Below are 18,644 nucleotides of genomic sequence, written 5' to 3'. Positions count from 1 at the left end.
AGTTACAAAAGAGTAAAACTGAAACACGAACATGCAGAATCATGTTATTAAAGAGGAATATAAATAATTTAAAAATAAAAATCTTCTTCAGAATGAGATGTAAAGGAGGCTCAATGTGTTCAGTAAACATAACTATGAAAAGTGGATTTTAGCTGCCAACTTGAAGTTGCTGATGTTTTTTGGAGAGAGCTCAGATTCCTAGGTTATACAGTGTTCCCTCCCACGACTCTGACATGTATATAAACTCTGAGCTCTCCAAAGCCCATTGCCAGTTCTCTTCGTGGACTAACTGCAACGGAGAGACAAAAGATGATTCCTTTTTTACCCATATTTTCTCTACTCTTGCTGGTTGTTGTTAACCCTGCAAACGCCAATGGCCATTATGACAAGATCTTGGCTCATAGCCGAATCAGGGGCCGGGATCAGGGGTAAGTCAGTGGTTAGGTTTTATACATCTTTTTTTTCCTTAGCTCATTATATGTCAGTGTATGCATAAACTTCCTTAAATATACCAAGGGTTATTTTCTAATTAAAAAGTAGTAAGAAAAAGGAAAAAACATGACTATTCTGTGATTTACATATGTGTTTTAAGCTTTAAAAATTACTGTCAAAATAATGTGTAATTGCTTTTTCTGAAGCATTATGTAATTTTAATGTAATTGACAACATTTAACAGGGCATTTCTTTATTATTTCATTTATTTGTATTTTTATTTGCCTTCCAAAAATCTGAAATGAGGTATCAAAATAAAAAATATAAGGTTAGGGCTTTCATTATGTAAGCAACTTTGAAGTATCTCACATGATAGGAAAGTTTTCATTAGTTATGTATGAAAATTAAATGAAAAATGTAACTAGTTTTTTTTTTAATATTTTAAAGCATTTAAGAATGTTTTTAAATTCTGCAGTTTGTAAAATTTGCAAGAATAACATATTTCTTGAAATTAATTCAACTACAAGTTAGCATTCTTAAAAAGTTAATAGGCATGATTTAGTAACCTAACCAACCACTTATAATTTTTTTTGAAATATTTCTTGGCACTTCTTCCAATGTCTCAGAGGGATTTTCAAAATGCTTAAAAGTTCCTTTGCTTTACAATGCAAGTAAGACTTCCTATTGCTTTAAGAGAGAAAGACACTTAAAATTCTGGCAGAGGATGTTCTAATCTACTATTTCTAATCAAAGAAAAAGATTTTCCTTTGCGCAGCCATATGATAAGTTAATTTTAGCACTCATTTGCTTCTGTGATTACTTATCTAGAAAATTACAGGATATGTCTTTGGACCTAGTAAAACCTGTCTCTTTTGCTCTCTTGATTCCTCATGGTTCCAGAGCCCATTGTTCCAGATTAAAGTCCAAAATGAGCCTATTTTTAGTTTAAAATGGGTCAGTAGATTATCTTCCTATTAAAAGTAATAAGAATGAAAACAAAATAAAGTTGAATTTAATGCTGTTGAATATTCCTACTAAGTTAACTTTTGAAACACCCATGTTTTCCTTTCAAGGATGTATAATTTTCTCTCTCTTTTTCTTTCCAATAGACTTTAGTTTTTCTGATGATTCAGTATGCTTGGATCAAGAAGCAGATCTGTGCAAGACTAGAATCACATCTTTGAAAATTGAGTCCACATGTTAACTTTTTTTTCTGAACTGTCTGACCTGAAGATAGGAAAAATTCATTGTCATTAGGACACTAATTTTCTTTTCTTCTATCTGTCTTCCAGCCCAAATGTCTGTGCTCTTCAACAGATCTTAGGCACCAAAAAGAAATACTTCAGCACTTGTAGGAACTGGTATCAAGGTGCCATCTGTGGAAGGAAAACGTAAGTCTCACCTTTTTTCTTAATGTGCCAGTCCCAAAGACAACACTATGTCTTTCCCAGGACATACACAACATTTTTCTTTGAAAATACTCTCCCAAATTGCAAGCTTTAAAAAAATGATAATAAACGTGAATAAAGGCATTCTTCCCACATTTCTCCCTCTGCCTAGTGGGCCCCTCATGAGCCCTGAGTTTATGTGTTACGAAGGTCCAAAGGAAACAAATCTCATGGCGATATATAGAATCGTGAGACTCTGTCGTTTCTACCTCTGGTTTGGCCCTCATTTTTTGGGCAAGACACTTAACCTTGATGCCTCATTTTACAAAAATGGTTTCCTCATTTTATTTTTTTAAAAAAAGGGCCAGAAGGACAAATTGATCGAAAATATCAGGATTTTTGAAGTACTTATTAATGTTTGCCTACAATCATTTGGAAATTATCTGATCTGAATGACTTACTCCCGTTTACCTCAAATTTTTCATCAAAGCTTGAAGGTGGAAAGAACTTAAACTTCATCTTTTCACTTAATCCAGTTATTCCATCCCAAACTATCAGATCTGCAGGAGTCCACAAAGCTGATAAAGCTCATCATCGTATATACTATTTCAATAGCCAAAAAGACAATTACTCTTTACTTAGTTGTATATTTCACTAATTAACCTAAAATCAGAAAATATTTTTTATTACTTTGTAGTAATGTGTATTGGTTTAACCTAAATATTTTATTACTTTGTAGAAATGTGTATTGGTTTAACCTATCCATAGGAAAATACAATCCTGAGCATATAAAAGTTGAGAATTACTCATGTAGTCCAAGTTCTTCATTTTAAAGTAAAGGAGCGGAGTCATAGAATAAGTTACTATCTCTATCAAAAAGATTAGAGATACCATTCCTGATCAAGAAAATAGTGCTTCCCATCAATTTGGACTCCACCCTCAATGAAAGATGCCTTGAGAACCAAGCATCTGAATGAAAACCTGTTTACTACACCATCATCAAACTTCAGTTACTCTAAATAAGTGGAAGGATTGAGGGATTGTTAAAAACTTATTCCTAACTTAAAAATGTTGGAACAAATACTTAACATAACATCACTTAACTTCTCAAAGCCTTTGTTTCTTTACCTGCAAAATGTGGATGTTATACTTACAGAATTTCTGGGGGGTAGACTGATTTGATGAATGTGGAATTGCTCAGTAACTTACAATATCAATTGTCCTTAAAATTAAAGTACTTAAACAAATGGATATATGTGGGTGGGAAAAGGAGTTGTGACCGGATGCCTATCTAAAACGCACAAGATTATCTTTATTTCCGGACAAACATCATGTATTCAATGCCTATAACCTTAGTTGGACTTCCCCATGGTCGCTAGGTCTAGCACATCACAGAACTTTGCTGCCTGTTCCTGTTATTTGCTTAATAGAGTTTCGGCTGATGTTACTATTTGGCCTGGATCTTATTCCCATTAGTCAGCAGACATCTGCTAGACTTGTGAGTCATTCACACAATTACAGTGTAAGTCAGTGGCTGCAATGATCTTGGCCATGATGCAGGCTGGACCCCAGTTGGGAACTCTAAGGCCCTCGATTCTCCCCGCTTTGTTCCTCATATCCATGGTTACATGAGACATATTTGGAAGGCATACCAACTAAGGACCTGCTGTCTGAAATATTCAGGGGATAACTTTATTACATTCTTCCTGGGAGTTAGGAAAGTATGATATAATCTCACTTTAACCATCTAAATATATTAGAGATGATGCCAAGGCTTGTACAAAGGTGATGTCAACATTCTTTCTTGTTCTCCATTAAAAAAAAAAAATCCTGCTTTGAAGCCTGGCTTTTTACCAGGAACATAACAGTCTCGCCTTTGTTTAATTAGCTTATTTCCCCCAAGTAGCTTCATTTTCACAAACACATTTACATCTGTGCTCTGAAATAAATGTAAATACTAGCTGTGAGTTTCAAATAATCAAATAAATCAATAACATTGACAAGAGGAATGCCTGTTTTGCCATCTGCTTGCAGCTGCTAAAATTTCCAGAGACATCTTTAGGACTTTTTTTTTTTTCAGTTGACAGAAATGTTTGCCCTTTGGTTGAACAGTTGCTTTGCAGATTTGAAGGAAGAAATTGAGCAGATCTAATGATAAACATGAATCTCCTAATTTTAAGATACTTTCCACAACTTATATTGGCCAAATAATATAGTATTTTGTAGACTTCCTTTCAACTGGCATTTTCATGGGATTTTAGATAACTATTCAGAATATGAAGATAAATTTTCCATCTGGTGCACTAATTGTCTACATTAAGGCTAATCCTTGAGGCATATTAGCATGTATTACAAAAATTTTTGTTACATTAATAATTTTCTATTCACTATTTTACTTCCAGTTAGTATGATCAATATTGAACCAATACATATGTATTTCATTTTTTAATTGTTTATAATATATGCTAAAGCTAACGCGTAAGCAATTCTGAATCAGTCCTTTGGCATCAAAATATTCAAATTTATTTCTATGGGAATCTAAGTAAATAAATTGTTTCAGGGGCCATTTTAGGATTTGCATAAAGCTCCCATATAATTTCCATATGTTTCTTACAACAATTATTTTTGAAACTATTTTAAAATTGAAGAACCATTTGAAATTGACATTTCCCAATTCATTTTGTCGATATCTTTTTATCTATCAACCATTTTTAGTCAATTTTCCATGCCAGACACTTTTTTCTCATTCATCTTTCATATTTTACTGAATATGCATAAATAATGTTACATCGTACTTTTTAAATTGACACCAAGAAAATAGAGAAATAGGAATCTAAGAGCACAAACAAGACTACAAATCATTGATAATCCATTAACGGACATGGCTTTAATTTGAAAAGCTTATTTACTTTTAAACTATAGAAACTTCTTAAACTATAGAAGACTTTTCTATAATTATATAGAAATTTCTATAATTCTATAATTTTGATATAATAATTATATATAATATATATTAATATCATTAATAATTATACTTTTAAAAATTTTGTTTTTATTGTAATTTTTATCATGCTAAGAAAACATTATTTATTCTTATAGTGATCTTTTTCTTAAATATCCAAATTCTTTCAGTCATTCATACTTTTTGGGTACAATTAACACAACTAGAAAAAAAACAGAAATAAATAATATTTGAACTAGTCAATGCATGTTCAATTGCTAAATACAAGATAATCAGTCTATAAGTAGTTATCTTAAACTGCATGACATAAAATTTATTAATTAAAAACTACAAAATAGCCTTATTTCCTCTTTACTTATAATATTGCCCTACTTACAATTTTTGTTTTGTATATTCACCTTCATATTTCTATTGAGAGGAAAGAGAGCATTATATAAAATTTTGATAAAAAATATTACCCTTACTAGATTTTGAAGAAATCCAAAAAATCTCAAATGAAATTTGATAAAATGAAGATCAGAATTATATTTTTAATAAAGTAAGAAATAAAAGCAATTACATAGATGATTTCAGGTTACTATTTTCCCACAAAATATAGTAATTTAACAAAATTATTTTGGATATGTTATTGTTGCTGAATTTTCTGGTTTGTTACCTTAATTATGCCTTTATATAACTTAATGCACTTTGTTAACTTTGAACAAAATAGCATTTTCTTGAATACTGAAGAAGATTTTAAAGATTGTATTTAATATGATCAAACTAATAACTCTACTGGCAATTCAAACCTAAAATGTTATTTTAATTAGCAGTGAAATAGCTCTTATTGATTGGAATGGGTTAATATATTTACTGATGTTTCTAGTTTCTAATAACCTTATACTAACTAATATTTCTAACCACTTATAGTCTAGAAATGATATCCAAAACATCATTTTATTTGAGGCTCACAACTAGCCTCTGAGTAGATATTATAGCTGCGACTGCCATATTACAAAGGTGAAGAAACAGACTCAAATTTGTTAAATTACTTGCTCAAGGTCACACATCTACCAAGGACAGAACTGGGAACCAGAACTCATTCTTCTGCCTTAAGATCCTGGAACTTTTCTACAATGTCATGACAGTATATACAGAAATCAAACTAATATAAGTAACTTGGTATTGGGGAAAAAAACCCCAATTTTAGAATTTCATAAATCATGGCAACAAGTGGTATATTTTTGCTAAGATTATGTATAAATGAATTCTATGTAGTTCCCAATTTTAATCTTAATTTTTTTCTGATATGCAGGACTGTGTTATATGAATGTTGCCCTGGTTATATGAGAATGGAAGGAATGAAAGGCTGTCCAGCAGGTAAAATTTCAATTACAGAAATAAATGAAGAACTAGTCTTATGTGAGAGAAAAGATTTGAGGTAGCTCAGCTTGTAGAGAAGCCAAACGTGTGTGTGTGTATGGGTGTGTGTATTTAGCACCGTGATAAATCCTAAGATATACTGCCATCTTTGTGTGAATCACGAAGTTGTCATGGTGATAAAGTATTAAAACATACTTCTCATGCACTGAACATTGGACCATACAACAGAAGCTTGATTGTAAATTTAAATTAGTTCAACTTTCCTTCAAGAATGAAAATCTTCTCTACAAAATCCCTGTCTTTGAATTTGTCTAGAAACATGGAGTGGACTAGTTGGGAAGGCATAATCTTCTGTAATTGAACAGCTCTAATTTTATAACATCCCTCATATTGAAAATTGGTTTCTAAAATTACCAACTAAAGGAAAAATAGTTATTCTATTTCCTCTTTGAACTACCTGTTCAAATATTCAACACCAATCATCATATACTTCCTCTGGCTACCCTCTTTTCCTCAACAGATTTCTTACCCTCTTTTCCTCAACAGATATCTAATATAACATAAACTTTAGAGCCCTCACCATTTTGGACAGCAATGCATAAAAAGCATCTAATCCAGGCATCTTCTTTCTGAATGTGATCCTATTTTTTTAATATTCAATAATTTTTGGTGTGTATTTTTTATTGGAGATCGATTTGCCAACATATAGCATAACACCCAGTGGTCATCCCATCAAGTGTCCACCTCAGTGCCCGTCACCCAGTCACCCCATCCCCCTGCCCACCTCCCTTTCCACTACCCCTTGTTCATTTTCCAGAGTTAGGAGTCTCTCATGTTCTGTCACCCTCACTGATATTTCCCACTCATCCTCTTTATTCCCTTTCACTATTTGTTATATTCCCCAAATGAATGAGACCATTAAATGTTTGTCCTTCTCCGATTGACTTATTTCATTCAGCATAATACCCTCCAGTTCTATCCACGTCAAAGCAAATGGTGGGTATTTGTCGTTTCTAATGGCTGAGTAATATTCCATTGTATATATAGACCACAGCTTCTTTATCCATTCATCTTTTGATGGACACTGAGGCTCCTTCTACAGTTTGGCTATTGTGGACATTGCTGCTAGAAACATCGGGGTGCAGGTGCCCCCGTGTTTCACTGCATCTGTATCTTTGGGGTAAATCCCCAGCAGTGCAGTTGCTGGGTCGTAGGGCAGATCTATTTTTAACTCTTTGAGGAACCTCCACACAGTTTTCCAGATTGGCTGTTCCAGTTCACATTCCCACCAACAGTGCAAGAGGGTTCCCTTTTCTCTGCATCCTCTCCAACATTTCTTGCCTTGTTAATGTTCCCCATTCTCACTGGTGTGAGGTGGGATCTCATTGTGGTTTTGATTTGTATTTCCCTGAACGCCAGTGATGCAGAGCATTTTCTCATGTGCTTGATGGCCATGTCTATGTCTTCCTCTGTGAAATTTCTGTTCATGTCTTTTGCCCATTTCATGACTGGATTGTTTCTTTGCTGTTGAGTTTAATAAGTTCTTTATAGACCTTGGATATTAGCCCTTTATATGATATGTCATTTGCAAATATCTTCTCCCATTCTGGAGGCTGTATTTTAGTTTTGTTGACTTTTGCTGTGCAAAAGTTTCTTATCTTGATGAAGTCCCAATAGTTCATTATTGCTTTTGTTTCTCTTGCCTTCATGGATGTATCTTGCAAGAAGTTGCTGTGGCAAAGTTCAAAAAGGGTGTTGCCTGTGTTCTCCTCTAGGATTTTGATGGAGTCTTGTCTCACATTTAGATATTTCATCCATTTTGAGTTTATTTTTGTGTATGGTGTAAGAGAATGGTCTAGTTTTATTTTTCTGCATGTGGATGTCCAATTTTCCCAGCACCATGTATTGAAGAGACTGTCTTTTTTCCAGTGGATAGTCTTTCCTCCTTTGTCGAATATTAGTTGACCATAGAGTTGAAGGTCCACTTCTGGATTCTCTATTTTGTTCCATTGATCTATGTGTCTTTTTTTGTGCCAGTACCACACTGTCTTGATGACCACAGCTTTGTAGTACAACCTGAAATCTGACATTGTGATGCCCCCAGCTATAGTTTTCTTTTTTAAAATCCCCCTGGCTATTTGGGGTCTTTTCTGATTCCACACAAATCTTAAGATGATTTATTCCAACTCTCTGAAGAAAGTCCATGGTATTTTGATAGGGATTGCATTAAATGTGTAAATTGCCCTGGGTAGCATTGACATTTTCACAATATTAATTCTCCCAATCCATGAGCATGGAATAGTTTTCCATCTCTTTGTGTCTTCCTCAATTTCTTTCAGAAGTGTTCTATAGTTTTTAAGGTGTAGATCCTTTACCTCTTTGGTTTGGTTTATTCCTAGGTACCTTATGCTTTTGGGTGAAATTATAAATGAGATTGACTCCTTAATTTCTCTTTCTTTAGTCTCATTGTCAGGGTAGAGAAATGCCACTGATTTCTGGGCATTGATTTTGTATCCTGCCACACTACCGAATTGCTACATGAGTTCTAGCAATCTTGAGGTGGAGTCTTTTGGGCTTTCTATGTACAGTATCATGTCATCTGCAAAGAGGGAGAGTTTGATTTCCTTGCCAAATTGAATGCCTTTTATTTCTTTTTGTTGTCCGATTGCTGAGGCTAGGACTTCTAGTACTATGTTGAATAGGAGTGGTGAGAGTGGACATCCCTGTCGTGTTCCTGATCTTAGGGGAAAGGCTCTCAGTGGTTTCCCATAGAGAATAATATTTGCTGTGGGCTTTTCATAGATGGCTTTTAAGATGCTGAGGAATGTTCCCTCTATCCCTACACTCTGAAGAGTTTTGTCAGGAATGGATACTATATTGTGTCAAATGCTTTCTCTCCATCTATTGAGAGGATCATATGGTTCTTGTTTTTTCTCTTGTTGATGTACTCTATCACGTTGATTGCTTTACAAGTGTTGAACCAGCCTTGCATCCTGGGGATAAATCCCACTTGATCATGGTGAATAATTTCTTAATATACTGTTGGATCCTCTTGGCCAGTATCTTGAGAATTTTTGCATCTGTGTTCATCAGGGATATTGGCCTATACTTCTTCTTTTTGGTGGGGTCTCTGTCTGGTTTTGAAATTAAAGTGATGCTGGCTTCATAAAACAAGTTTGGAAGTATTCCATCCCTTTCTATCTTTTGGAACAGCTTTAGCAGAATAGGTACTGTTTCTTCTTTAAACATTTGATAGAATTCCCCTGGGAAGCCATCTGGCCCTGGACTTTTGTGTCTTGGGAGGTTTTTGATGACTGCTTCAATTTTCTCCCTGGTTATTAGCCTGTTCAGGTTTTCTATTTCTTTCTGTACCAGTTTTGGTAGTTTGTGGTTTTCCAGAAATGTGTCAATTTCTTCTAGATTGCCAATTTATTGGCATATAGCGCTCAGAATATGTTTTTAAAATCGTTTGTATTTCCTTGGTATTGGTTGTGATTTCTCCTTTTTCATTTGTAAGTTTATTAATTTGAGTCTTTTCTCTTTTCTTTTTAATAGGGCTGGCTAATGGGTTATCTATCTTATTAATTCTTTCAAAGAACCACCTCCTGGTTTTGTTGTTCTGTTCTACAGTTCTTCTGGTCCCTATTTCATTGAGTTCTGCTCGAATATTTATTAACTCTCTTCTGCTTGGTGTAGGTTTTATTTGTTCTTCTTTATCCAGTTCCTTTAGGTGTGAGGTTAGCTTCTGTATTTGAGTTATTTCCAATTTTTTGAGTGATGCTTGTATTGTGATATATTTCCCTCTTAGAACTCCCTTTGCTGTATCCCAAAGATTTTGAATGGTTGTTTCTTCATTCTCATTAGTTTCCACGAATATTTTAAATTCTTCTCTAATTTCTCAATTGCCCCATTCATCTTTTAGCAGGAGGCTCTTTAACCTCCACGTGTTTGAATTTTCCCAAATTTCTTCTTGTGATTGAGTTCACGTTTCAAAGCATTATGATATGAAAATATGCAGGGGACAATCCCAATCTTTTGGTATCGGTTGAGACCTGATTTGTGACCCAGTATGTGGTCTATTCTGCAGAAAGTTCCATGTTCAATTGAGAAAAATGTATTTGGATGTAAAGTTTTGTAAATATCTGTGAAATCCATCTGGTCCTGGGTATCATTTAAAGCTCTCGTTTCTTTGGAGATGTTGTGCTTAGAAAATCTGTCATTTGCAGAAAGCACTGTGTTGAAGTCTCCCAGTATTAGTGTATTTATTATCTAAGTATGTCTTTACTTTGGTTATTAATTATTGATATCCTTGGCAGTTCCCACATTTGGGGCATAAATATTCATGATTGTTAGGTCCTCTTGTTGGATAGATCCTTTAAGTATGATATAGTGTCCCTCTTCATCTCTTACTACAGTCTTTGGAATAAACTTTAATTTATCTTATATGAGGATGGCTACCCCAGCTTTCTTTTGAGGACCATTTGAATGGTAAATGGTTCTCCAAACTTTCATTTTCAGGCTGTAGGTGTCCTTAGGTCTAAAATGAGTCTCTTGTAGACAGCAAATAGTTGGGTCTTGCTTTTTTATCCAGTCTGAAACCCTGCATCTTTTGATGGGATCATTTAGCCCATTCACGTTCAGAGTTACTATTGAAAGGAGAAAAAAATGAGTGGGAAATATCAGAAAGGGAGACAGAACACGAACGACTCCTAACTCTGGGAAATGAACTAGCAGTGGTGGAAGGGGAGGTGGCCGGGGGGGTGGGGGTGACTGAGTGATGAGCACTGAGGTGGGCACTTGACAGGATGAGCACTGGGTGTTATTCTATACGTTGGCAAATTGAACACCAATAAAAATAAATTTATAAAAAAAAGAACATAAGAAAAAGAAAGATATGTATTTAGTGTCATCATGATACCTATCAGTCCCTGTTTTTGTGGCTTATTTCTTTGTGCTTCCTTTTTCTTTTATAGAGTCCCCTTTAATACTTCCTGCAGAGCTGGTTTGGTGGTCACATATTCTTTCAGTTTCTGCCTGCCTTGGAAGCTCTTTATCTCTCCTTCTATTCTGAATGAGAGCCTTGCTGGATAAAGTATTCTTGGCTGCATGTTCTTCTCATTTAGGTCCTTGAATATATCCTGCCAGCCCTTTCTGGCCTGCCAGGTCTCTATGGAAAGGTCTGCTGTTAATCTAATATTTCTTCCCATATAAGTTAGGGATCTCTTTTCTCTTTCTGCTTTAAGGATCTTCTCTTTATATTTGGAATTTGCAAGTTTCACTATTAAATGTCAAGGTGTTGAACCATTTTTATTGATATTAGCAGGGGGGGAGGGCTCTCTATCTCCTGGATTTTAATGCCTGTTTCCCTCCCCAAATTAGGGAAGTTCTCAGCTATGATTTGTTCAAATATGCTTTCTGGCCCTCTGTCCTCTCGTCATCTTCTGGAACCCCAATTACATGTAAACTTTCCCTTCTGAGGCTGTCATTTATTTCCCTTAATCTTTCCTCATGGTCTTTTCATTGTTTTTCCCTTTTTCCTCAGTTTTCTTCCTTGCCATCAACTTGTCTTCTATGTCACTCACTGGTTCTTCTACCTCATTAACCCTCATCTTTAGGACCTCCAGTTTGGATTGCATCTCATTTAATTGATTTTTAAATTTCGCCTGATTAGATCTAAATTCTGGAGTCACGAAGTCTCTTGATTCCTTTATGCGCTTTTCCAGAGCCACCAGTAGCTTTATAATTGTGCTTCTGAATTGGCTTTCTGACATTGAATTGTAATCTGTACAAATTCTGTAACTCTATGGCAGAGAGTACTGTTTCTTATTCTTTCTTTAGTGGTGAGTTCTTCCTTCTAGTCATTTTGCTCAGTGTAGAGTGGCTGTATGAGTGGGCTGCATCAAGAATATCAACCACAACCTAAGTACATTTCACCCTAGACGATTCTGCCAAGGTCAGAGACCAGTAATTGAAAACAAAGATCAAAACGAAATAAAACAACAGGACCACTAAAGTGAAAAATTTTAAAACTTAGTAGTAAAAAAATAAAAGGCCAGAAATCCTAAAGAGAAAGAGGGGGAAAAAAAGAAAAAAAAAAAAGAAACAGAAAAAAAGGAGAAGAAAAAAATAAGGGGGACTGGGAGATGGTGGTGGTGAAGAAGTTGTAGTGTAGGGAGAATGTAGTCTACCTGAGGGTTTCTAGAGGGTGATCCTCTTGTTTCTGGGTATATTAAGTTCTGTATGTTAGAAGATGCTCAGTTCCAAATTTATATAAAGCAGAAATACTTGAAGAAGGCCCCAACATTGACCACCAAAACCTAAATGAGATAAAAGATGGGGGAAGATGGGAATGAGGAATCTCACAGAATGAACCAGCACGGTATACCACTTGGTTCTGGGTGCTGGTCATGTTTTAGAAGGTATTAACTTCTGCCATTGTAGAACAAAATGAGGCAGAGAAAAGAAAAAAACAAAACAAAACAAAAAACATATCTTGTATATCTCCCAAAATTAAGTTGAGTATTTCGAAGGGACTCTAGAAGTGGAAAATATATCTAGGACTTGTAATTGTAGAAATATAAAAGTCAATAAGGAAGAATTCTAAAAATGTAGAAGTGGTAAAATGTAGTTAAGGTGGGAAAAGAGAAAAAAAGGGAAATTTACAGTCTGATATAAAAACGAGTTGTACTGGAAAAAGGAATAAGAAGAAGAAGAAAAAAAAGGAAGGGTATCCTCTGGTTCTATATAGTGTAAATCCCTCAACTTCCCCTGGAACATTCTAGTGCCGCTCTGCCAAGAACTTGCTCTTCCCCTGTCCCTCCAGCTGGTCTTCTGGGGGAGGGGCCTGCTGTGCTGAATCTCAGGTATGTGCCCCTGGGGGAGCTGCCCCGCCCCCTGCCAGGTGCATGACTCAGTGGGAGCTGTTTATCCTGTGAGGCCCCTGTTCTCCGGTGGCCCTACCTCCTCCAGGGACGTGTTGATGCCAGGAGGAACAACATCACTGGCAGCAGCCAGCTCTCCAGTCTTGGAGTCAGCTCCCGCAGTAACTATGCAGCTCCTAGTCTGCACTGGCCTAGATGCTCCCCGGGTGGGGGAGGGGTAGGTTTGGGCGCTGATCTGCACAGCTCAGGGGGCACCCTGCGGCAGGAGTGTCCTCGCTGTGCTGTGCCCTCCCTGCTTCCATCTGTCCCGAGGGAGCGCAGGATCCTGGGCTGTGTCCCAGGGGCCGCGCAGCCCTCTCTATGCAGACTGCCTGAGCTGCTCCTGGAGCCCGCCAGGCCACTCCAGCCCTTTACTGAGCTTGGCCCACAGGGTGTGGGGGACTCCCCTGGGGCGAGCCTCCTGTTAGTGACCCCAGAACCTGGGGCCCCACTGCCCGTCCTTCGGTTCTGCCCGAGTTCACTGCTGAGCACCTTTCCCTCAGGGAAGAATCTGGTGCAGATTTTTAAAGCTCCTGCTTCTCCGGGGCTGGGCTCTCCTGTCCCAGGGGCTTTCACCCCCGCCTTAGCCCAGCTCCTCGCGGGGGCACTCCCCCACTGGATTCTTTTTTATTTTTTTCTCCCCTGCCTTCCTACCTTGTTAGAAGCGAAAACCCTTCTCTCTGTAGCATTCCAGCGGTTCTCTCTTTAAATCTCAGGTCGAATTCATAGATTTTCAGGATGATTTGAAAGTTATCTAGGTAAGTTGGTGGGGCCGGGTGACTTGGGGACCCTAGTCCTCTGCCATCTCGCCCTGCCCCCTCTGAATGTGATCCTAGACTGGTGTCTGCATTCTGTATGGGTTCTAAGAGTTGAGAGAATAAAATCATGACAAATACTTCACTTTTGGGGGCTCCTGAACTTTAGTTAATGTCATTGGGAACCATGTCCTATCATTAACTCATAATGAATTTATGATCAATTAAAATTAATTATAGGTCTTTCAAGTCAGGTCTTTCTCTAGGATTTATTTTTTCAACTTCAGTGTAAAGACATACATGGAGTTACCTTTAACTTGTTAATTTTGACGTATTTTCCTCATCTTTTAGGGGTCTTTTAAAATCGTGGTTTTATCATTTAATTTATTAATTGTGTCACCTAGTCTTTATATATTCAGAAATGTAATAACCATTTCTCCTATACTATTATCCAAATTATATGAACCTTCAAATAAGATAAGGTAAAAAATGAATAAATTAGTTGCATCAATTTTCAGGTTGACATTCATATATTAATATTTCTTCTAAAGTTCAGGAAAAATATTCTGGAATCATTAGATACTTCCATCTATTTCCTTCCTGAAATCATGCTGAGAAGATCTACATATTTCTTTTAGAAATCTATAAAAATTAGTACTCCAATACCTAACAATATTATACCATATAGGAGTTTAAGGCAACATGAAAGAAAGTATTACCTTTGCCATTTTCAGTGAGTAGTAAAGAACATCTTTTTATTTTTCCAGTGAATCAGAAATATTTATTGATAATTATAATTGATTATTATTGACATAGCAGGAAGCACACCTACATACACTGAATGTTAACCCAGGATGATAATTAAAAATTCATTTTCCCTCCACACAAAGGATTTATGACAAAATAATTTTCAAAGGTTATTCGCACTCAAAAGACAACTTCTTCATAAAATTGATAATTCATAGAATTACATTGCTAAAATTATCCATTGAATATATTGAGGAGCTTAGTATAAAGTTTAAATGATAGTGAAATAATATTCTTGAAATATTATTCTAAGTAAATCTTCATTTCTTGATTATTTCAGTTTTGCCTATTGACCATGTTTATGGTACTCTGGGCATTGTGGGAGCCACCACAACACAGCGCTATTCTGATGTCTCAAGACTGAGAGAAGAGATTGAAGGAAAGGGATCATTCACTTACTTTGCACCGAGTAATGAGGCTTGGGACAACCTGGATTCTGTAATTCATTATGCTTATTAATATATTTATTTTATCAGTATTCATTTTAATTGGTTTATTAACTTGGAAGTTAATAGAAATTTTAGATCTTTTCATTATACATGTATTAGGATACATAAAAGAATGAGCTATTAAGTGTAAGGATTAAAGCATTTTAATACATCCATAAATGGAATAACTCTCCAGCAAGTTCACAGACTAGTTAAAAAAGGCAAACTAAGAGTGGACTGAACTGGTATTTATCATTATTCTATTTTACTCCTTTCTTTTTTTTGATTTGGAAGAAATATATTAAATTTTAGATGACATATCTAATAGAAAGGTAAGTTAAGAAGCCTAGTGGAATTTACATTTTATTATAAGGCATATTATAGAGATGTAATTAATTATTTTTAATTATATGTAAACATATTTGGCTGCTTAGATATTGACATATTTATAAATGTCTATGGATATTTAAGTGAAGTATAATAAACAATGCATTTGATTTCCAGACATTTTGTACATAGTGTGGTTTATAGTGTATGTGCTGCCAAAGCGAGCACATAGTCTGGTTTATAATACAACTAAATTTCCAATCTGTAAAACTGGTATATAAATATATTCCTACTTTCTACTTGATATGAAGGTGAATTGACAATTACTACTAGAGTCAAATACTACTTAGTAAAACTTAGGCGGATTCCTTTAGATATTATCTTGCTACATTAACTGTGTGGCTAATTGCTTGCTTTACAGAACTCTGCTGCTTGCTTTGACTGTTTCTGATTTCTTTTTCTGACTCCTCTTCTTTCTTCATTTAAGAATGGGTCTTATTAAAGTCTCTTCTAGGTATTAGACTCTGCTCTTTATATATACTTTTTAAAAAAGATTTTATTTGTTTGAGAGAGAGAGAGCGCGCACAAGCAGTGGGGAGGGGTAGAGGGAGAAGGAGTCCAATACCAGGCTCCATCCCAGGACCCTGGGATCATGACCTGAGCCCAAGGCAGACTCTTACTGACTCTGCCACCTGGACCTCCTTTATATACACTTCTAATGGCTCAGCTATCACTTCAGTCATATAACCATGAAATCTGTTTCTCTAGTTGTTCTGCTTGGGACCTCAGGGGAGTAATATTTCTCCTTAGATACACCACTGCATCTTTAAACAAAAAGTTATTTAAAACATATGCCATTTTCTTTCTCCCCACAAACAATTGCTTTTCTGCTGCCTTTTTTTTTCCATAACTGGCAGTACCCATATTAAGTGTTTAGACTTGAAAATTGTGAGTCATTCTACTTCTGCTGTCTCTAATTCTTTCAAACTATTATTAGTCATCCATGTCTCATGTTTCATCCTCCTGACTAATACCCTCACCTTTGCTATGCATTATCACCAGATTAACCTTCCCAAAGCCCAGTCTAATCATTATATTCCAATGCCATAAAATCATCAGTGGCTCCTTGTTGCCAGTTTAATTTGTGCTTTATGCAGGCATTAAAATCTTCCACATTATCATCCCATATTATCATCTTTCCTAAAATTCTTTCTTAATATTATCTAACAAACATAAAAGTATGGGCTAACCAAACTGAACAACATCTGCTCTTCCAACATTCCCCCTGTGTCAGCAACTGGAGTTAGAATGATCACTACCATTCCTACCCTATCCACCCTTTAAGGCCTATCCCCAAGCCTTGAATAGCTGCCCTTCCTCATTTGATCCCTAGAAGCACTTTTTTTTTTTTGCCTTCTGTTCTTTATATTACTATGTTTATTTTTAACTGCTCCCATATGATAAATACCTTTAAGATACTTATCTTTAAGTATCTTTACTTAAAGATACTTTGACTTATTATATTTCCCATATCACCATATATAATGTCATATACTACATGATACACACATGTTATACATTATACTTATAGGATATATATTGGAAAAATAAAAAGGTATAGGTTGATTAAATTCTGGAATTTGTTATGAAATAAACATAAAATCCTTATTAAAATCCAAATGCTTTGCACAAATATGCCATTTTTGTTTTGTTTTGTTTACCATCCAAAATATTTTTAACATATGACAGTTTCATATTGCCCTAAACCTTTAATTTACATCAAGCTTGTCTCTTTGTCAATATATTTACTTAAAAATTTTGTCTCTAAAAATGTTCAAGCACTCTATCTGATTCAGGACCCTTAACTCAGTGCCTGAATTTACAAAATTCCCTAATCAACTGAGATAATATAATTTTATTTATGTTACTTTGGTTTGGCCATCTGGATAATGCAATAAAAAAGTAACAAGAGAGTAAGAAATAGAGTGATTATAAGTATTTTAATGATGAACTACAATGAAACAAACTTCTATCATTTCAATTTTTCCTAGGATATCCGGAGAGGTTTGGAGAGCAATGTAAATGTTGAATTATTGAACGCGTTACATAGCCATATGGTTAATAATAGAATGTTGACCAAGGACTTAAAAAATGGCATGATTATTCCTTCCATGTATAACAATTTGGGGCTTTTCATTAACCATTATCCTAATGGGGTAAGTTTCATGAACAAAAGTAAATTGCTAAGTAATATTACCCTTAATTTTTTCTTCATCTTTAATAGTCACATAAATAGCAAAATGTTAGTGAATGTAAGTACTACCTTATGCCCTTTCACCACATTTAGAGCATGTTAAATTCTAATTTAGTGGCTGACTTCTACTGGAGAGTGATTGTGAGGAAGAAATTAAATTCACAGTTGATTGACAGTAGACTTAAATGCCTAAAAAATGGAAATTTTAGTAGTTGATGTGTTTGAAAAATAATAACCAAAGAAAAAATAGTAAATAAGAATTTATCAAAGGATAATCAGAGACTGAGTATTCCTTTATTCATCTTCTAGCTACTATGCTGATTTAGGTTCTTGTGTGTTTAGATTAAAAGTCTTCATGGGAAATTTCCAACAGGGTCATAGGGTTCTTTCAACAAATTTCCAAGGATGAAAAGGGTCAGTGATAAGGCAATAATTAGGAAATCCCTGGAATAGAACTGATTAATTTGTGCAATAACTATTTCTCTCTCTCAGAACTTACTTTCAGACTGATAGACATTTTCATGTAATGCATTGACCTGCTATTGAAATAGTTTATGACTATCTCTATAAAGGGTAGAGAAAGAAATAAAAACAATAACTCAAATGAAAAAAAAATGCTTTTTTGCCTTAGTTTCTAGATATGTTAAATGTAACTGGATTGCATTTTCAACCAATCCTGTTTTCTCTTAGGTTCATTTTTAGACAGAGTGATACGTCTTTAACCTCAACATTTACATTTAGAATGTTGGCTCCTTCATGGTACATTTACTAGTAGAAATGAAAAATAATGTCCTTAGGGTCTCAGTGGTCAGTTGATCGCTCTGATTTCTGCACTTTGATTTTCCCAAATAATTATAGGTTGTCACTGTTAACTGCGCTAGAATCATCCATGGGAACCAGATTGCAACAAATGGTGTTGTACATGTCATTGACCGTGTCCTTACACAAATTGGTACCTCAATTCAAGACTTCATTGAAGCAGAAGATGACCTGTCATCTTTTAGGGTAA

At 35.3% G+C, this 18,644-nt stretch overlaps 1 protein-coding gene across 4 annotated transcripts in view; it reads left to right on the top strand.

Annotated features, from left to right (window-relative positions):
• Window positions 1-252: 252 nt before the first annotated feature.
• Window positions 253-18,644, top strand: part of POSTN (periostin) — a 42,022-nt gene continuing 23,630 nt past the window's right edge. For all 4 annotated transcript variants that reach the window (XM_055317301.1, XM_055317299.1, XM_055317300.1 and 1 more), the window contains exons 1-6: window positions 253-428; window positions 1,725-1,823; window positions 6,077-6,141; window positions 14,907-15,064; window positions 17,433-17,597; window positions 18,494-18,640. In XM_055317301.1, coding sequence (XP_055173276.1) covers window positions 310-428; window positions 1,725-1,823; window positions 6,077-6,141; window positions 14,907-15,064; window positions 17,433-17,597; window positions 18,494-18,640 — 753 coding nt within the window. In that variant the 5' untranslated portion in view covers window positions 253-309. The remainder of the gene's footprint in view (window positions 429-1,724; window positions 1,824-6,076; window positions 6,142-14,906; window positions 15,065-17,432; window positions 17,598-18,493; window positions 18,641-18,644) is intronic.

The sequence above is a fragment of the Nyctereutes procyonoides genome, unplaced genomic scaffold (genome assembly GCF_905146905.1).
Source record: "Nyctereutes procyonoides isolate TBG_1078 unplaced genomic scaffold, NYPRO_anot_genome, whole genome shotgun sequence".
NCBI lineage: Eukaryota > Metazoa > Chordata > Mammalia > Carnivora > Canidae > Nyctereutes > Nyctereutes procyonoides.
This window is presented reverse-complemented; position numbering and strand designations above follow the sequence as displayed.